The sequence below is a fragment of the Danio aesculapii genome, chromosome 3, assembly GCF_903798145.1.
Source record: "Danio aesculapii chromosome 3, fDanAes4.1, whole genome shotgun sequence".
NCBI lineage: Eukaryota > Metazoa > Chordata > Actinopteri > Cypriniformes > Danionidae > Danio > Danio aesculapii.
In genome coordinates this window covers 19865831-19887968 of record NC_079437.1, presented here as the reverse complement: position 1 = coordinate 19887968, position 22138 = coordinate 19865831, and the positions used below count along the sequence as shown (strand labels likewise).

The 22138-nt window shown below is 36.0% G+C and overlaps 2 protein-coding genes and 1 long non-coding RNA gene across 3 annotated transcripts; 1 reads left to right on the top strand and 2 right to left on the bottom strand.

Annotated features, from left to right (window-relative positions):
* Positions 1–1555: 1555 nt before the first annotated feature.
* Positions 1556–21893, top strand: rundc3aa (RUN domain containing 3Aa). The gene is made up of 11 exons (XM_056453331.1): positions 1556–1734; positions 12590–12705; positions 12780–12913; positions 14133–14218; positions 14301–14390; positions 14474–14554; positions 14636–14801; positions 16824–16981; positions 17098–17217; positions 20243–20343; positions 21186–21893. Exons 1-11 carry the CDS (start codon positions 1655–1657, stop codon positions 21326–21328), a joined length of 1275 nt encoding a protein of 424 aa, XP_056309306.1. The 5' UTR covers positions 1556–1654; the 3' UTR covers positions 21329–21893.
* LOC130221034 (uncharacterized) lies at positions 6378–9577 on the bottom strand. The gene is made up of 2 exons (XR_008836251.1): positions 9320–9577; positions 6378–7729 (listed from the first exon to the last, which is right to left on the bottom strand). It is a non-coding gene; the product is annotated as an uncharacterized LOC130221034 (long non-coding RNA).
* On the bottom strand, positions 10411–12156 carry zwi (zwilling). The gene has a single exon (XM_056453333.1). The coding sequence runs from the start codon at positions 11920–11922 to the stop codon at positions 11674–11676; it is 249 nt and encodes an 82-aa protein (XP_056309308.1). The 5' UTR covers positions 11923–12156; the 3' UTR covers positions 10411–11673.
* Positions 21894–22138: the final 245 nt, after the last annotated feature.

Sequence of the window (22138 nt, the reverse complement as noted above, 5' to 3'; positions counted from 1 at the left end):
ATCATAAAATAGAAGCAGCATAATATTTAAAGTGATCAACTTCATTTCTGCGATACATATGTGAATTTTAGCAGTTTTACTTGGTCTTCAGTGTCAAACGAACCTGCAGGAAGTCTTAAAATGTGGTGAATTGATGTAAAAGAGTAACAAACATTATTATCATCAGGCTTTAAATCTTTTGTGGAATTTAGATTTAGAAGCCTACCATTAAAAAATATGCATTTTTCTTAATTATGTTTAATAGTTGATTTGAGTAATATATAATTAATTTGATTAATCAAGTAATTAATTTGAATAATCAGCTTTTTTAGTGTTATAATTTCATTTAAATGCATGTTATTCAAAATCTTGTATTCAATATTAAAGTATCATGAAAAGCCAAATGTTTCTTCCACATTATAAGAACCTTTAACACTAATAATAATCATTCATATAAAAAGCATCAAATCAGCATAGGATGGTTTCTAAAGACTATAGTGTGATGCTGAAAACATGAATTATGATGGTGAAAATAGGCCACAGCTTTCGAATAAATAATAATCAGGATAAATTCGAATAAATAAATCTCAGGAATAAATTATATTTTAAAAACTAACATTAATTTTCCTAGACTCTTTAGTAGGCGCAATAGCCTAGTGATTAGCGCGATGACATATGGTGCAGTAGCACTTCAGGGTGTCCCGAGCTCAAATCCCGGCTCAAGGACATTTCCCGTCCCTACCCCCTCTCTCCCACTTCGCTTCCTGTCTAAAATACTGCCCTATTCACTTAATAAAGGCAAAAAGGCCAAAAATAAATCTTTAAAAAAAAACTTAGACCCTTTATTCATCAGGGGTCACCACAGCGGAATGAACCGCCAACTTATCCAGCATATGTTTACACAAGGGATGCTCTTCAAGCTACAACCCAGTACTGGGAAACACCCAAACACTCTCACATGCACACACATTCATCACGGCCAACTTCATTCATTACTATTCAGCAGGGGTCGCCACAGCGGAATGAACCGCCAACTTATCTAGCATATGTTTGACGCAGCGGATGCCCTTCCAGCTGCAACCCAGTATTGGGAAATCACCCATCACCCATACACTCTTATTCACACACATACACTAGGACAATTTAGCTTACCCAATTCACCTATAGCGCATGTCTTTGGATTTGTGCACGGGGAACGAACACGGGGAGAACATGCAAATTCCACACAGAAATGCCAACTGACATAATTTTAGCCGGGACTTGAACCAGTGACCTTCTTGCTGTGAGGCGACAGTGCTAACCACTGAGCCACTGTGTCGCCTTCTATTCACATATAAAGCAGTTATTTTCCCTCAAACTTATATAGCCTCTAAAGCTTTCAGTTACATCGTAATTTCAGTATTCCTTCGTTTTTTTCGCATTGAAAATAATTAAATAAGAATAACAATGTGCACTCATCACATATAATCATATTAAAATGCTTGACAAGGTGTAGTCTTCGTGTTTTTTAAAATGTTGTATTTTTTTTACCCCCAGGTCTCCTCAGATGGAGTGTGGACACACATGCAGGCGGAAGGAGGGAGGGGTTTGATCCGCACCGGGAAGCTGGAGGCTCGGTGACGGTGATGATGCAGCCTCCGCCGAGTGAAGAAAGTCAGGCTGTCCCCAGACCGCGATGGCTATGGGTCTAACGTCGAAAAAAACCTCTTCTAGAAACATCGGCGTGGAGCGCAAGAATCTCATCACCGTCTGCAGGTAGCTTTATTTGCAAACACCGACTCTACAACAACCATGTTTTCAGTTAAATACAGTATCGTTACCAAGGTGATTAAAGCTGTCATAACGCATATTTCGAAGTATGCTTTATTTAATTTTATTTTGACTGTGATCATGTATTTTATTAAGCAGGTCGAAGGATGTAGCATCTTTACCGATTTGCATTTTTTGCGTAAACGCTAAATATTAAAGACGTCGCCCCTTATTTCGTACCAGCATCCCTGACGTCATTCCTTTACAGCCACCAGACCATTTTCTTGGCGTGAGGACACGACATACTTAAACCACACTCTCAGAATGTGAATGACTTCTTTAAAAGGATATGTTATTGGTAAAAGTGATGAATTTTGTCTTCTCAAACAGAAGCTACAAATTAAATAAGAATAAATGAATCATAATTAATAAAAAAAGTAGCTATTAAAATTACAAATAAAACAAAAATAATAATATATCATTCATAAATGATACTCCAAATCTTTTTAGACAACACAATTTTACACACCAAAAATTGGCATTAAAAATCGAAATTTACTTTATGCACCTTAGACTTTGTGACTGACTGGTTCATGGAATGTTATTCACAAAGTTGAGTATCGTCTGAAACAACTTTTGAAACATCTGAATCAAGCCATCCAAACAGAGCATGCATTAGTTTTCCTTTTTTGTTTCATTGATCATCAAAATACACTATAGAGTGAATAGAACTTTGTTTTGTTTGCAGCTTATTTGGCCCCTGCCAATGTCCAGTCACTTCGGCTTAGTCCCTTTATTCATTAGGTCAGTTGGCATTTCTGAATGGAGTTTGCATGTTCTCCCCGTGTTCGCATGGGATTCCTCCGGGCTCTCCGGTTTCCCCCACAGTCCAAAGACATGCGGTATATGTGAATTGAATAAACTAAATTGGGCGTAATGTATGTGTGTGAATGAGTGAGTATGGATGTTCCCCAGTACTGGGTTGCAGATGGAAGGGCATCCGCTGTGTAAAACATGGTGGATAAGTTGGCGGTTCATTCTGCTGTGGTGACCCCTGATGAATAAAAGGACAATGAATTAATTAATTATGAGATCAATACATTAGACACACTCTTTATAGCAACCACTCTTATATACAGTAGTCAACATTCGAAGTGAATCAAAATGTTTTTCAAAATTGTCCTTGGACAAGAATAAGTGCTGTTCAGTTTTAGGGCAACTTTGATGAAAGGTGATGATCCACTTCAAATGTTGACTACTGTACAGAAAAAAAGGAAGAGAATATTTTGATATCTTGGTGACTTTTAATGCTGCGTCATTCAGTACATCCAGCCCTACGTCACGTACTGTACGCATGCGACCCTACATGCACATTTTGTCCCAGCACACTGACTGTACATGCGTGCGCGTGCATGCGTGTGCGTTAGTGAGTCATTAACTGAAGCGAAAGAGACACACAGAATCCCATCACTGCAATCTGCTGCACTAGAGCTGCAATTTACCGGTCAGCCTGTAACACGTTTAGTTAAGTGGGTGTTGAATTATTCATGTTTGGGGGCGCCCCTGGCATAGGCCATGTACAGTTGCTGAATGGACACCAGAACACTGTCACTCCTGTTGGGACAGCAGCACCATTGTGTTGTCATAATGGAAGTGCAGTCAAAGAGATGATTGTGATGTGGCAAGCTGTCGTGACATCATCACCCCCTTCTCTTTGCCTATAGTCAGTGGGAATATGGGTTCAAGGCAGTGGTGAACACAAATCAAGGAACCACTACTTTAATTTCACTTCAGTGAAATTACACCGCAAAAAAAAAATCTTACTGTCTTAAAGTTTTTAGTTGAATCAAATGAACTTTTCTAGTCATCTCAACTTGCATCAATCCAACTGACTTAAAATATTAAGTTAAATTTTGCATAACTTAAATTTAGTTGAAATCTGATTAACTTAAAATAATTCAATGTACTCATATTTTAGATTAAAAAGAAAACAATATCAGTCAATCCTTTAAAAAAAAAGAAAGTGTTAAATGGTATTGCTAAAACTGGTTATATACTGATAACTACTACAAACAATTAAAGGAACCGTTTTATTCATCTATTCACCCTCAAATTTGTTCTAAAAAAATTTCCCCATTGAACACTTCAGAAAGCTCATGAAAGCACATATATTTTAAAGTATTTTGGAAGTCATAATCCGTTAACAACAATATTAAAAACAAATTCAAGAGTTCACACTAGATATTGCTTGATAATATTAGCAGCTTTGGCATGATGTCCCGGGAGAGAACCTTGAGCTCGGATATAATTGAGCCTAGGGATCCCGCCTGGTCAATGAGCGTATAAGGATACATGAGATCAGGTAGTTTTCGAGAGCTCCCCTTAGTAAAGGAGCAAAAGGAGGAGATGGGGTGGATGGAAGGATTCTTCAAAAAAGAAGAGAAAGGAGTAATGCTAGACGAGCTGTTTATAGTGAGCTTGGAATAATCCGATTGGCTTACTAATGATTACAAATGAGAGACCAGCCGCATATCAATCATATCACATGCTTCTCTTGAAATTAGTTTGTGAAACGTCACATAATACTATGGGAGTCAATGGCTGTTTTTTTTCAGCCTTTTTCAATTTATCTTAATATGTGCTTAAAAGAAGAAAGAAACTCAAATAGTTTTGAACAAGTGGAGGATGAGTAAATGATAACTGAATTATTTTTTTTGTGTGAACTACAGTATCCCTTAGTTATATTTCTTTTAGTTCAGTTAAACAACCTCTTACAGCAGATTAAGTTAACAAACAATTGACAGTCATGACTCATGAATTTCACATTAATGACGTTTTTGCCATCAGTTGAGTGCAAGTGGCTTGAATTTGGTGAATTGTTAACTGGAGTTTCGTTGTTACTAGCTAATTTAAATAAAATTAAATAAAAAAATGTAAGATTCAGTCTAAATGGATAATTTTAATCGAAACCTGCTCTAAATAGATCATTTGAACTAATCAACCATTAACTGAAAAATTGCTTTGATATTTAAATCAAGTTATTTGATGGAATCTTTCTTTGATTGAATCATTTGAATTAGTGAGTCAATAGGTGCGTTTGACTTGAACCATGGCTGCAGCCGGTGATCAACGAGATTAGCCGAGCGCAGGTGGGGGCGGAGTTAAAAACGGAGCCATCAAGCTGGACACTTCGGGGCTGAAAATTGTGGCTATCATGATGACCGATCACATGGCGTCATCATAATTTTTTACATTTAGGGTTTAAAAAAAAAAAGGGTATATATATATATATATATATATATATATATATATATATATATATATATATATATATATATATATATATATATATATGTATATATATATATATATATATATATATATATATATATATATATAAAATAATCATTTAAATAATTTTATAATTATTTAATAAAATAGTTTTTACTTAATTTGTTAAGAAACCTTTAGGGTGTCAGGATCAATGATGATAATTATGATAATTCTGTAAGACTTATTTGAGTTAAAATTAATGTTATTCCCTAAAATATATCATTTAGTTCGTTGATGGAGCTGAATGCAGTAAATAGTCTGTATAAAAAGGTCGAAAATAAACCTATGCAAACAATCTAGCCTTTAAAACCAAATTATTTAACAAAAGATGATACTGCAATAAAATATTTGTAGTCTTTTAATAAGCATATATACGAGATGATGGCATAAAAGTTAATTGTTTGTTTTTTAATTTTGTGAGATGGAATTTGTTCAATAATAAACCCGAAGCACACATGGTTGTTGTCATGCAGTGAACTCGGCCAAATGTAATATCGGTGTTGTCATCGCAGTTCCTGCAGTCGCTCTTCAGATACTGCACCGGCTGAATAGATTGTCTGATCTCGAAGCACTGTAGCGGTTCTTTCATGCCACATGTGACAGTCACATGGCGTCCACGCAGCATCAATCCAGACAAAATTTTTAACCGGCATGCACCGCTTTAAGACAGATTTCAATCGATCTGTGCAGCGCTGCATGAAGTCGAACGCACCAATTAACTGTAGATTCACTCTGACCAGATCATTTGAATCTGTGAGTTGTTTACAGAAGACTCAACACAGATTGAATCATTTGAATCAATCAGTTGTTGACTTGAGAACAGATGCAATCATATTGGCCAAACTGGCAAATGAATCATTCAGTTTGCAATTAGTTTCAACAGGTTAATTGAAAAGAATCAGTTTGTTTATGAATCAAGCCCTTATGTTGTGACTCAAAAGAAAAAAAATAAGAAATGTAGTGGAGTAAAAAGCATAGTATTGTAATGTACACTGTATACTTTGTACACTGTAAAACATGCTGGGTTCCACATAATTCATTTGTGTTGGTTCAACATAAAGCAGTCAAATTAATATTTACATATTTACGTGGATTGAACATAAAACAATTAAGTTGTTCCCCAAAAAAACTCAGGAGTTGTGTTATTTCAGCTCATTTTAAATAAGTAGACAAACAAACAACAAACTGTTTTTTAGTGTAGTAAAGTACAATATTCCCAAAATTAAAATGTACAAAGATAAATACTTAGTAAATGCCCACCACTGATTTCAGGCAAGCTAATTGTTTAAAAAAACAACATTTTAAATCGACCTTCATTAATGTCAACAAATATTTATTAAGCATACAGCAGAGTGGTAAGCACCGAACTGTCCAAGGTTCAACCATTTGGATGACATAACGTAGGAGTTGTTAAACACATGAAACACATACTATGCAAATGCATGGTGGAAAAATGAACAACAAAGAATGACAAAAATGGACTTCAGACCTCACAGATGATTATAAACACAAAGACACTCTTGTTGAAAAGGGCAGAAGCCTTTCTCTACAACCCACATCCCTCATGCGGCCACGCCAGAGCTGTTTATAACATTTAACGACAAGCGACACAGGACTCGACAAGAAAAAAAAATCTGAATTATAATTAAAGGCTGCTAGCAAAGAAATCTCAAACAGTTCTTAATTTAATTGGATCACGATTAGCTCAGTTACTTTATAATTCCCTTAGGGGGGACATGTTGTGTCTCTGTCATGTGTCTGTATTTCTCTGGTATGTTGAGATTAGGAGTTTATTACGTTTTATTTCCTTCACTCTCAATCATCAAACCCTCATTCCCATTGTCGTGTCTCTCAGTGTACAGTGAAATGCTTATTTAGGAAATCTGTTGAATATTCTATAACAAACTTTAACCAGGTAGAATTTCTGGAGTGTTTTAACTTGCCAATTAGTTTACCCAGGGGTGGTGTAGTTTTCATAGTAAATCCCAAATTGAGCCAATGTATTTGTCTGAAGCATCTTTGCTAAAACTGAGAGCTGTTGACATTGCGGAGAAGGGTTTTGACCAACAGAAACATGGTTAATTTCACTCCCCACCATAACCCACCCACCACCCAGTTCCTTCAATGCTAAGATCAAAAGCATTAGTGATTTTGCATTTTTGCTTCTTCTACAATGGTTACACATACAGTATACAGTCTAGATCACTGACATAATATAACTAGAGACAGTCACACAGTTTACACCGTTTTCTACTTTTTATCAGTTTTTACACTCAGTCACAAATGTCAGGCTAAATAAAAAGGCTTCAATGTAAGGGCACTCATGATACTTTTGTATATGGTTGTTGGTTGGTTTTTACTAATGGGATACCTTGAGTCCATTGTAAGCAGTTTTGGATAGAGGTTTCCATAAAATAACAGTAGCATCGTCACTGAAGGGCAAGGTTTAAAACATAATGTAGGGTACAATAGGGCATGATGGCTGCCTCCCTGGTCAAAAGTTGAGAGGTAAAAGTTCCAGCAGTCAAAGAACAGCTCTTGTCGTTGTTCCCATGTCTTGACTTTCCAATAAAAGTGGAATGGCCAGTTTAGCGAATCTCCTTGAGAAAGGTTTCCGGACAGCTGAAGCTAGTAATGTAAAGGTGTGGACTCCGGTGATTCAAGAACTCTGCAAGGATGAGCATTTGAATTCAGTGTCAGTCTTTGAGTATACTTAACATCTTTAGTTTTGTGTATGACTTCTTATCTGAACCAGTATGTAAATAGTCATTGTAGCCACTTTACTGAATGGGACTTGTTTTTTTGATAATGCTTTCCCAATGTTGTCAGTTGTGTTTATATAACTCCAATCCAACTGAAATGTTTTGGAAGTCAATGTTATACAGTTTATTAGGAAAAGATTTGGATGTCAGTTGGTGTTTATTTCGAGGTCCATCTTCAACCTTATAATCTCTGAACAACTTACAACAAAACATGTATTGGCACCAGCACAATGACCTTTAAGTCTTTCCTTCATTATCAACTTCTTACTCTGAGCAATCGGGTGAACCAAACACAAACAACCAAAATCACTTACTTAGCGTTTCAGTCAGCACATGCTTAACCCATTCAACTAACCTATCTTCCAGTTACAGTAAGCAGGTTGCTGCCTTACTTGTCAAATTTGACTTCTTTAAAATCATGTGAATTTGATTAGCGTTGGTATTTTCACTCTAGGTGGCTTAATTTTAATTTTGAGAGGAATAACTGGACAAGTGTATCTAGAATTAGCTGACAGTGCTTGATCTGCCTACAAAAGCGGTTCATTAAAAAGTTCAAAATAGAGAGTGGGAGGTGCTTGGTTGGTCAAGCTTTGGAAAGCAAGGGCCACAGCAGGAAAAGTGGAATGATTGATGGAGAGTAAAGGAGGGGAGGACCAAAGCTAAACAAGACAAAAGGAGGTGCAGAGAATATCTAGATTTATCACTAGACTGTTGGTTTAAAAAAAATCTTGGGTACAGTGCACAAATCTTAGAGTCTCAGAGGGAATTTTAGAAAGATCATTCCATAGCCAAACATGCCTTGAAATAGCAATGATCTTAAGAGTAAGTAATATTTCATACAAGCGTCTGGCTTTTTGGCCTGCTTCCAAAGTGGGCGAGACCAATGACACAAAAGGCATTTGTTAAGTGGCTGCACGTTTGTTTTTCAGTGTCAAATCGTACCAAGACAGTCTTGCTGCCACATTCCTTCATTAGCATTTCAGCCCTTACCCTGCTAACCCCAAGAATTTGCAAATCTTCAGGTTGTCACTACACTTTCCATTTACACATTTGTTGTCATGTTCTTGTTTTTCTATGCTCTTTCAACCAACCAAAATGGACAATCTATTTATTTGGCTGGCTGAATTTGGGAGCTGTCATCCCTGCAATTGTTAGCATTGTTTTCAGGTTGTGGGATCACCCTGCACCTGTGCACCTCTTGGGTGAGCCATAGAGCCAAGGAGAACATCAAGATTTAAGACTGTCTATGAGCAAAGCATTCAAAATCAAACGAGGCAGTCATTTGGTGTAATGAACGAAGTAATAAGCAGTGTAGCAATAAGACAGCCTACAAGCAGCTAAACTGAAATCCAAGCTGGCAAGATCAGAGATTCTTGTAAAACCTTGGAATATCAATATAACAAATAATAAATGGCACAATTTTTTTTATTACAAATTGCTTTATGTTGCATGAGTAATTGTATAATGGCTACAAATAACTTTCATTGCTTACTAACCTGTATTCATGATGTATTCCCAAGTAATTAAATAAAAAAAAGAAACTTGGTCCAAAGGGTAAAGTTTTTTTTGGAATGGCAAGAAAGAAAGGAAGGAAGATTCAGTGAATTATCTCCACAGGAAGTACACTGTGATGATGATGTTTCCTTGGTTGTTGGTGATATTTGCTTTTTGCTTTGTTCCCAGCTTGGTGATACAGTCCCCACATCACACTCCCAGCACCCTATACCCTCCCCATAAATTTAGCCTTACTTCCCGTTAAAGGGTCTTCCTCTTGGGCAAAAAAGCCTTTCGGAAGGATGTAGACTTGGTGCCTCGGCTAAAAGAGGCAGCACCCATGGAAATCTTCATTTTGCCACTGGTGATGGTGGAGGAGCCCAGGGATGTTGTGCTTTTCCCGCGGGAGATAGAGGAGTTTCCCATCAAAATCTTGGTCTTGTCTCTCTTGATCGATGTGCTTCCCAGGTTCAGGGCCGTCTTGCCCTCGGTGATACTTGTGTTACCCATGGCGAATCCGAAAATGGTGGAGAAGCTCCAGGAGGTCTCCTCAAGCAGCCAGCCTTGATAACCTGACCTGGAGCACGTTCAGGGCTAGATTTTCTCTATTCTCCCTTGGGAATCTTGAGGTCTCCTCCTTCTACAGGATGAGGTTACGGTGGCTCATCGCATGCCCTGGCAGCGTCGCATCTCAACACTCAACACACTCAGGCAATGCCCGGCTGGGTGTGACAGTCCAAACAGCTAGTGTCAGGATGGAACCAGAATGCTAAACGTGGTGAGAGCAACCCCCATGCAGCAGCATAAAGCACTTGTTGAGCAGTGTAACGTGGGCTCTGCAAGGCCACATACCTCCCCTGTGTGCCGTGAATGGACAGAGGCTGCCGTAGGAGGCCTTAGTTCTATCTGGGGGCAGAGCAGACAGTAGACCGCATTGTACCGTTGCTAAAGCGAGGCACTGAAGAATACATTGTTGAGCAGCACAATCAGTGGTGACATCACTCAGTTCCATGGCATTGTGCCTCCCTAGAACTGCTATCCAATGCATTGAGTTGTACTGTACATGGCATTTAAAAAGGTGTTGTTTTCACTGAGGCTGAAACACAAGGATGTAGTCCACTTTCCTGTGTTTCATATGTCAGATCCCCAAAATGTGTAGTCAATTTAGTTATGCCTGAATGTCTTGGCTATGATTGTGCAGTCTGACATAAGAATAGCAGCACAGTGTGCTGTGGCTTTAACACAAGATACGACTGGGATCATATCATACTTTCTGGTGAGTGTGTGCCCTGCTTAAGAACCCCCTGATATGTTAAAGAGAAACACATAGAATGTTGAACCATTTTAAAGGTCTATTTATTGACAATTCTGACTTAATTCACTGTTATACTGCTTGATATTTTTTACATTTAATGCAAGATTAAGAGATCCGTTAACAAGGCACATTTTAATTTCAATTAATTTCATAAACATTTTACTATGACTTGGTTAGTTTTGTTTAACTGATTAACAAAATTCCACTTGCAAAACAGAATCCCAGATCTGGATCATCCAACTCAAACCCTTCTGCATGTGAACAATAAGAGCCTTTTCAATTGAGGCAGTGCACACCCTCACGCATGCATGCATGTTCTCTTCATGTACACCAGATTGGCATCTGATATATAAACATATTTTCTTGTACAAGTCTTTATCTTCAAATCAACTGCATTCTCCTTCAGAGACAAAGACATCATTCTTATTCCAAGCTAATTTATAGTACACATACACTTCGTTTTGCCCTTTAGAATGCATTTGTGTGCCATTCTAGGGCAAGCTGGCAAACACTTGCATCTCACAAGACATCCAACCTTCTTGAACCCTCTACTTCAAAGTCAGTCTTTCTGGAAATATACACATACACTGTACGTATACTGTTTGCTGTTACATTTGTGTCTCTAAGTCATAGATGAAAATCCCAGTAGAGATTCCATTGCTTTTCTTTGCCTCTTTTGAGGGAAGTCTTAACTACAGTGACAGACTTCTCCCCTTGACTTAAAGTGGCCCTGCTCAAAGAACTAGTAGTCTCCCCATGAGTGATTGTAGTTGTACCCACCACAAATGCAGTTTCTCCCTTCCTCAGTTTGGTCTTGCTCCTCGAAAGAAGCGTCTTCCCCCATGAGATGGCCTTTTTGCTTTTCATCAGTCTGATTTTTCCTTTTGTAAAGCAAGTCTTTCTCAGTAAAAGAGAAGCCTTTCCTTTTGAGGCTTTTGAGTCTTCCTCTTTCTCTAAATCTGTTGTCTCATCCTTCTCAGTTCTCTTCCTTGCCGTTGAAGTCTTGCTCTTTGTTTCAGCGTATGCCGATCTCTTTTCCATCTATTTGGTCCTGCGCTTGGGCATGAAGGCCTTACGGAAGGAGGTTGTAGTTTTGCCTCGGCTGAAGCTGGCTCTGCCCAGGGAGATGATGGTTTTGCCTCTGGTAATGGTAGAGTCGCCCATAGAGGTAGTGGTGACCCCACGGGTGATGGAGGACTTGCCCATTGTGATGGAAGTCTTTCCCCTGGCTATTGAAGAGCCACCCACAGACAGGGCAGTCTTCCCTTCCGTAAAACTGGTGTTCCCCATCGAGGCATGTAGGTTGTCAGGTCTTCAGACTCTCAGTGCTCACTCTGTTTCCTCTCCCCTTTGTGTGGGCTAAAGTCTTTGCATTCCAGTGCCCTGCAGGTTGACTGTGCTGGGCGAAAACTGTACACTGTATCGGGACTGCCCTAAATAGATCACACCACTATTTCAGAAAGTGGGTGGGTGGAGAAAGTGAGCATGAGTGTTGGGATACAAGGGAGATTCGCTCACTATGGTGTTACTTTAAAAAAAAAAAAACAGGCGCAGAGGTTGGAATGGAACCGAGGCGAGAGGACAAAGGTTGCAACGCCGACAAGTAGCATAGTACTGTTGGCCGGGGGACAAGGACTCCAATTGTAATGGCAGGAGTGGTAACGTGAATATGGCATCAAAAGGGCATTGTCTAGCACACAGGACAATTGGGATTGACCTCAGCAGTTCGCCGTGGCACCGATCCCGAAAACGCCTGTCTTTACATCAGTTAGCATGGCAGCGTTAAGCAGGGCCTGCACCAATGCTAATGTTTGTGCGTCTGTGAGATGCTGACCATACTGTTAGTGAAACATGGTGTTAAATTACTGGATGGTTTTATGTATTGATTGATTTGGTCGATTGATCAGTTTTGTTTTGTAGTATAAATTGGTCAACTAAATGTTACTGTTTTTCTCAGGTTTTCTGTGAAGACATTGTTGGAAAAGTACACTGCTGAGCCTATCGATGACTCATCAGAGGAATTCATCAACTTTGCAGCAATTTTGGAGCACATCCTCAGTCACCGCTTCAAAGGTACAAATTTACACTACATTATCAATGGCCAAAGTGTGGATTACTACTTAATATTCTTTTTTCGTTTATATTAGGTCCTGGTGGTTGGTTCAGTTCAGATGGCCAGAGGAGTTTTTGGGACTATATCCGTCTGGCCTGCAGTAAAGTCTACAACAACTGCATCAGTAGCATTGAGAGCATTGAAAACATTAGCACATCGCGAGCAAAGGCAAGGCTCTTTCAAATTTTTAGCTTGAAGCTATGGCTGTGCAATATTACGATATATATTGTAGGAACAAAAATAAAAAGTTTATTTTATATTAGGATCTATTGTTTATTTCATAATGTAATACATTTTCATAATATAGACCTTTTTCTTCGTAACTGCATGGAGGGTGCCATAGTGACCAGCGTCTTCCGGTAGGGTGCTTAATTCTAATCAGCCAGAGCAGCATTTCTCAATTGGGTGTCAAAACGTTTTGAGTGGCTTACGGATTGTTTTGCGATGCAAAACTTTAATTTTGAAAGAAAGATGTGTGTTAAAGTCGTTATACTTCTGTCAGATGCGGTTCAAGTGTGAGAGAAAAATGTTCTCCTAATGTAGTGTCTGCTCAGATCAGATGCTAAAAACATAGCGTCAGTGTTGCCAACCTGTCAGCTGTTATAATGTACTCCGTACCTCTTCAATGCGCACACACATACACACACACACACACACACACGCAAACAATACCCCACTCCAAAGACGTTCAAAAGTTCAAAGACGTTAAATAGATTAAAACTATCGTTTTCAAAGCTGCCTGAATGTGATCAGTTGTCGACCTGTCGGCCTCCTTGCGCATACGCACAAAGCATAATGGGTAATTTTGCGTTCTAAGAAAATGGTCTATAAAAGAACACAGTATTACACCCCATTAGGGGCTTGCAGACAGAAACATGAATAACAGCATCGTGAGGAAGTTGCAATATTAAAATTACAGTGTTTACATTTTGCATTTTATTTAGCAATATTAAAATACATTCTTTATTCAAGTGTATTATATTTAATTAATATTTATTTTATATATCTATGTTTCCCCCACAGTCCAAAGACATGCAATATAAGTGAATTGGGTTAACAAAATTGGTGCGTGTGTGAAGGCGAGAGTGAATGGGTGTTTCCCAGTACTGGGTTGTGGCTGAAAGGGCGTAAAACATATGCTGAAATAGTTGGCGGTTCAATCCGCTGTGGCGACCCCTGATAAATAAGGGGCTAAGCCGAAGAAAAATGAATGAATGAATGAATGAATGAATGAATTTACAGAAGCGGTACTATATTGTTATATCCTGCAGCCCCTACTTGAAGCTCTCCATCTTTACCCTGTTGAAGTGATATGTTCTATATGTTGTGTTTTAGAAGCCTTTGTTTCTCTTTTTGCCTCTTAAAATGCACTCTTCTTGTCCTACAGGGACGAGCCTGGATTCGTGTAGCTTTGATGGAGAAGCGTTTGTCTGAATATGTAGCCATTGCATTAAGAGACACTCGAACTACCAGGTCACAAATCTACATGGTCAATCGAACTGTTTTTTACTCTTTTCAAGTCATTTTAAACCATAAATGTGTATTTGCAATGCAGGCGATTTTATGATGATGGTGCTGTAATGCTAAGAGAGGAGGCTACTGTACTAACAGGGATGCTTATTGGACTCAGTGCCATTGACTTCAGGTAAAACACAGAATTGAATTGTATAATTCATGTGCCACTACAATGATAGAATAATCGTCTGTTTTTTTCATTTCCACCCTTAGTTTCTGTCTGAAAGGAGAGGTTTTGGATGGGAAGACACCTGCAGTTATAGACTACACACCTTACCTGAAGTTCACTCAGAGGCATGATGTTTTATTAATGTTGATTAGTTGAGTAATCACAAAGCCTGACGCTCACAGTGCCCTATGTAATGTCTTGTGCAGCTATGACTATTTAAGCGATGAAGAAGACCGTCGCAGTGTGGACAGCAGTGCCAGTGATGAGAGTTTAGCTGAGCATCCTTACATTCCTCTAGTCACAGACGAAGAAAACTGCAGTAACAAGTGCCGAAAAATGGAGCAACGATTCAAGATTGTTTATGCTCAAAAGGTATCGGAAACATCTGACAGGGTTCTTACGGGTCTTGGAATTTCTGGAATATTATGGAATTATAGGTCTGTTCCAGACATTGAAAGTCAGGGAATCTTTAATAATAATGAATAATTTGTTTAGGTCATGGAATATCAGGGAGTTTTGTTTGTCGCTTTAAATTTTAGTTTACATTTATCTAAATGTAGTTTTTCTATACCACATTTTTATCACATTGTTTCCCACTAGATAATTCAGAACTATAGTTAAGCTATTTTTCAGCTCCATTTTATTCCTTTTATTTTACTCCTGACACCTTCATTCATGTTCAAAACACAAATTAAGATATTTTGATAAGATTTTAAGATATTTATATAAGTTGAAATCTGAGAGCTCCATCATTTTACATAGATATTAACAGTCCAGAGATGTTCAAAGTACGGACGCACAATTTATTAGGCGACCTTATCGATATCGACCGATAAATGCAATTTTTTTTTATTTTATCGGTCCGATAACAAAATTCTGCTGATTTTTAAAATTTTTTATTTTATTTTTTTAAATCTATATATTATGAAGTTCACTGTATGTGTTTATTTTTTGTTTTTGCAATCATGCCGTGAGAAAAAAAATATATATATATATATATATATTTTTGCTAAAATATCAGCATCGGCCTCCAAATATAAAGAAATATCGATTAGGCTATCGGTCAAAAGTTGCATATCGGTACATTCCTATATTATATTATATTATATTATATTATATTATATTATATTATATTATTAAGGGCTGGACAAAATATCAGTGGCCATATTGATTAGTGGTCATTTTAAAGTTATCATTCCGACAATAAATTTATCCATATATTATTAAGACGATAAATTATACATTATTTCCTCTTGATAAATCACTTTACATGCTTGCTGGCTGACACTCTTTTATTACTTTTATTGGTATTTTGATTTTAGTTAATATATAGTGATTTGGATGCTTTATTTATGTTATTTATAAATATATAGCAGAGCAAGGAAATGTTCACAGTATGTCTGATAATATTTTTTCTTCTGGAGAAAGTCTTATTTGTTTTATTTCGGCTAGAATAAAAGCAGTTTTAAATTTGTAAAAAACATTTTAAGGTCAAAATTAGCCTTTTAAGCAAATATTTTTTCAATAGTCTACAGAACAAACCATCGTTATACAACTAACCTAATTACCCTAACCTGCCCAGTTAACCTAATGAACTTAGTTAAGCATTTAAATGTCACTTTAAGCTGTATAGAAGTGTCTTGATAAATATCTAGTAAAATATTGTTTACTATCATCATGGCAGAGATAAAATAAATCAGTTATTAGAAATGAGTTAATAAAACTATTATGTTTAGACCTGTGTTGAAAAAATCTTCTCTCCGTTAAACAGAATTTTGGGAAAAAAATAAACAGGGGGGTTAATAATTCCTGGGGGTTAATAATTCTGACTTCAACTGTATATATACAGTGATATTTCTGCTGAAATATCAATATCTGCCTTCAAATCTAAATTAGTATCAGCCAAAAAATACATAGCCGAGCATCCCTAATTCAAAGTCTGTCAAAATACCAAAAAAAATCCTCAAAACAGACCATATGCCTTCGGTGTTTCAATCGTAACATTATCAAGCCACGTGAATATTTTTAGCCATTCATAAAACAAAAATTAGGACTTCATTCAACAGTTTCTTCTTCTCAGTGTCAGTATAATGCGTGCCTTCATAAGATTGATTTTTTTCAAAATCTGTGGTAAATCATCATTTTCTTTTTGGCTTAGTGTCTTTATTAATCAGGTGTCACCACAGCGGAATGAACCGCCATCTGTGGTAAATAGTTCATCCAAATTTAGCATTTTAGTCAGTGAAAGTAAGGGAAAAGTGATTTGGTGATTAGATATTTTTTGCTGTTCCAAGATGATCTTGTAACTATTGACCAATCTAAATCAGCTAGACAACACAGCTACCAGCAATGTACTAAAAACATGCATTTATATACTAATCCATGGACTTGCAGGGTTATTTGGAGGAACTGGTGCGCTTGAGGGAGTCGCAGCTGAAAAATGTAGAAACTGAGAACAAGAGGCTAGATGCTAAACTAGAGGAACTGCAGGTCCAGAGTCAACAAGAGAAGAAAGAACTGGAGGCCATCATACTGGAGCTACAAGCACAAATGTATGAACAAAACACACACACACACACACACACACACACACACACACACACACACACACACACACATCATGTATATATGTGCCAATTTGAACGCATTATTCTGGTATGTTTTGCAGCACTGGCATCATTCCTTGTGAGCCTTCCCATTTGGTAAAAGGGCTATCTATTCCACTAATTAACCAGTGGGCAACTGCACAAGCCACAAACAACCAAGGAAATGTAAAGCTGTTTCGTAGGTAAGCACAACACAAAGTTTAATTTTTAACAATCAAAACACTTTAGAAAACATCTAGAAGCAACATCCAATATTGCTTCTAGAGGCAATATTGGAATATATAATACTAACTGGGCCAATACCAGCTGGTATACATATGCTGTACAAAAGCAGTGTATGTACATCAGCGCTTTTTGTTTATCCTCCTAGATCTGAACAGACAGTCGGCTTTATCTGTTTGTCTAATAATCACAGAATTAGATCTTTAATCTCTATTGTTCTTACTGGAACATTATCTTTAATAAATGTAACCTGGACTCAAGTGTGGTCATTACCTCAAAAATGTTTCATTACAAATGAGGCTAAAAAATATTATTTAAATTTACCTTATAAAAATGTCAAATTAATATTGAATTGGAATGCTGTTTTTGTAAAAGCTTTAATGAAACCATCTCACTATTTCAATTTATTTTTGCCTTGCCAATATACTCAACATTTTTGGATTATTGTAGAAGCTTTTATTGCTCATAATATTTTAAAAAACATTTTCTTTATCTTATAAACAGGTGATGTAGGGGTTATTATGTCAAGGGTGGCTCTTTAAAAGATGCTGATTGTATTATAAACTTTATTAAATTATTTTGAAAATTTCACAAACACAAATTCTAGTTTGTAAAACGCAAACCTCTCTTCATGGTGCTAGAAAAAGACACATAAAAATGTATGTAAAAGGGAAGTCTAAAAATAGAAAAGCAATTAAAATGCTCAATATCTGCTCCTCCTTTAACATTTTTGCCTAAAAATGTTTGTATACATGTATTTTCTGTACTAAAAGTGTATTAAATAGCTTTTGTTAGTAACTAAAATTGGAAAAATGTGTAATATATATTGTGATATATTTCTAATATATTTATCTTTTTTAAATTATCATAATTTTTTTTATGTAATTTCTTCTTATTTAATCCTTGTGGTTAAGGAATGTGAAGTGATTTTGTTGTATAATAATCAGGGTATCTGATTCCATTCTATATCCGTTTTTAAACTAAAAAAGGACAACTACGAAAATGGCTGGAAAAAAAAAACGCAAAACGAGATTTGGGCTGTATTTTAGTTTTTTGGTTTAAGTTGGGAAAACGGACAAACGACTTAAAAATTCATTATACACACATAGGCACCCTTTTTCCTCTGATTGGCCAACCTAATCTGAGCTTGTGACGTCCCCTCAAAATAAAAGTATGTGTATGTATATCTGTATGTGTATGTATATGTGTATGTATATGTGTATGTGTGTGTATATATATATATATATATATATATATATATATATATATATATATATATATATATATATATATATATATATATATATATATATATATATATATATATATATATATATATATATATATATATATATATATGTGTGTATGTATATCAGAATCAGTTTTATTGCCAAGTGTGCTTCACACACACAAGGAATTTGTTTTGGCTACAGAAGCTTCCAGTGTACATAAAGTGACATGTGACAACACAAAATAAATATGAAAAAAAAAAAAATGATGAACATTAAACAGATGTGGTTAGTCAAGAAACCTGGATGTTGAGTTGTATGTACAGATTGTTAAAAATATACAGGTTATAAGGTGCTGTGTACAAGTGCGAATGTAGAAAGTATTGCATTTTATATTGATATAAGGTGCTGTGTACAAGTGCGTATGAGAAAGTATTGCACATATTTATTGCACAGTAGGGGAATATTCAACTGTTCATAAGGTAGATCGCCTGAGGAAAGAAACTTTTCCTGTGTCTGGCTGTTTTTGTGCTTGGTGCTCTGAAGCGCCGACCAGACGGTAACAGTTCGAACAAGTAGTGTGCTGGGTGTGAGGCGTCCAGAGTGATTTTGCGAGTATATGTGTATATGTATGTATATGTATGTATGTATCTATGTATCCATGTATGTATTTGTATCTAATTAAAATAGGAGGAAATAAAATAAAAACAAATGGTACCCTTTGTTATAGCCCCAGGGCCCAATGTGTTCTTATCCTGGTCCTGACAACTATTTAAAAAAATTTAACATGAAAAAACACAAAGTAAACAATATTATTATTATTATTATTATTATTATTATTATTATTATTATTATTATTATTATTATTATTATTTAGGCCTACAGTAGTTCTGAAACAATCATGCAAAACAAAGTCCTGCTCGAAATTCTTTGCTCAGCATCAGGTGCACAGCAGCAAGACGTTTGGCAGCAAACTAGACATATTATTATTCATTCATTCATTCATTCATTCATTCATTCATTCATTTTCTTTTCTTAGTCCCTTTATTATTATTATTATTATATTTATTATTATTATTATTATTGTTACAAGTTCAGATTTGGTTGGCCAATCTGAGGAAAAAATGCGTTTCAGCACTGCCTTCATGTGGATAATGAATTTTAAAGTCATCTATCTGTTTCCCTACACTAAATTAAAAATCAAAAAAACATCAAAAATCAAATCAAAATCTCGTTTTTTCCCTCGTTTTTTGTGAGCAAGAAAAACCAAGTTTTGCTTTTTTTGTTTAAAAACGGATATGGAATGGCCGGAAGATACCTTGATTTATAATGAAACATGCTGGGTCTTGTTAATAAAGCAAAAAGAAAAACAAAAGTCCCTGAAGCATCAACTTTTGGCACCACTAAACTATTTTAGTGAGGAACTGGAACATTTTGTTTGTTTTAGCATTCGTTTCTATGAAAATGCTAAATTTTTGAAAAAAAAAAGGTTTTTAAGGGCAAGTTTTTAAAAACTGTATTGGTGCATTCTCTGTAAACTACAAATGCTATGATGTGCTGAACTGTTTTCAGTAGATAACATCGCCATCCACTGAATTAACATGCATGATAATGTGTTTTTATAATTCTTTTGGGTCCATATATATATATGTGGATTGTTTTGGCAGCATTGTCAACTGTACAGAAGCTTTTCTATTTTAGTAAATATGCAATTTGTAATTTTATTCTAATCATACATTTATGTGTTTGGGTTCAGGAGAAGTTTCCACAGTTTGGATCTCTCGGCTGATTTAAGTTTGAATTCTGACTCCCAAAAAGATGATGGCCAACAAAATGGAGACACAGCCTGGTCAGCAGGTAAACACACACAAAATGCTAGAATATCTGAATACTGATTACTAATCACCAGACAGAATCTGCAGACTTTTTCTGTCATTTCTGTGCATATATATTTTTTTTAAATGTGTAGATTTATGCAGAATGATTTTGAGAGTATCAGCTTGTTAAGTGTGATGTCACACGAAGCGGCTTCCGCGACCAAGCGCCATATCAAACTGTATTGTGAGACTCAACTAATGGTAATAATAATAAACGTTTACAAAGTGCTGTAATACTTTGGAAAATCACGATCACAATATATATATTATCAAATAACCAGAAAGTGATAATTTTTTTAATAAATTGTTAAAATATTGATGTCTGTGATGCAGCAAGTCCAGATATTGACGTGTACACCATGATTATATATAAAATTCACTTTAATGTGTGATAAGACTAAAAAGTGGTCATAAACGAATATTTTCTCAATTCAAAAGACTAGTGGCTTGGACCTTGAAACAGTATTTCATATGTCACCGATACGTCACGACTTGACAAGCAGATAAGACCTGAAAAACCTATAGGTAAAATGTCAAAAAATAAACGTAATAACTTTTTATTTAAGATTTACAATGCAAATCCAATTAGAACCACTGGTTTGTTAAACAAAGCTTCAGCAGGTCTCACATAAAATACAGAAAATATTACTTTACAAATTGTTTTGTGCATAAATCAAATAATTCAATTACTGAAATTAATATAAACCCGAATACACACATTTACACGAATAAATAAATAGATTAAATGATGGGCTCAAACATCTGCAGAAATCCTCAGAATGTAATTAATGTTGTTTTGCTTTTCTTTTCTCATCTCTTCAGCAAAAGACAACACTCCCTCTATGCTTGGTCTATGTGGTTCTTTGGCTTCTCTTCCCAGCTGTAAGTCTTTGGCAAGTCTTAAATCCAGTGAGTATTTGGTCAACATCAGCACAGAGCCAAGTCCTGCCCTGTCCCCCAGCTAGAGGACGCCAATTCAACCAACAAGACAGCTGTACTTTACTCCAAAGAAACATACAGTAAACAACCATCCAACTAACCCTCCTTCCCCCAATGTGAATTGACCAATATATAATATATTATAGGTATGCTGCACAAGGGTATTTTCCAAGTTTTTAACCCCTTCAGATCTGAATTATGTTCCAAGTTTCAGAAAAATGTAGAAGTATTTTTCCCTGTTCTTAAGGCTTCCATAAATAACACCAAATAAAATAATAAAAATGTCAATAATCTTTAATTTACTTTGGTTGTCCATTTTAATGGACATCAGGGGTCTGTTCTTCGTACGTGGATTACTCAATTAGCTGGATTTGGATATTGATGATTTGACATGATCCAGGATCGTTTTGTTCTTCAAAATTCATTCGAGAGTTGTTGTCATAGCAACAGTTCTGGTAGTTCAAACCTGCTCAAATGCAGATTTATTTCATATACACAGGATTAGATCAGCTCGTTTCAAGCAAAGGTAATACTGAAAGTATGAACCAAATGCTGAGATTTTCTTACAGTAGTAACCTATAGATTATATACACTTCGAAAAAAAAGAAAAATAGCTTAAAAAAAGTTTATATATATACACAATTATAATTTAGAATTCATTAATTCATTCATTTTCTTTTTGGCTTAGTCCCTTTTATAATTTGTAATAATTAATAATATTTCATATTAAATAATTAATTATATTTATGTTTATATACAAATAAGTTTAAAAATATATCTAAATAAAACTTAGTAAATAAAAATACAAAAACGGGGTGGTTCTCCCCAAGGGCATC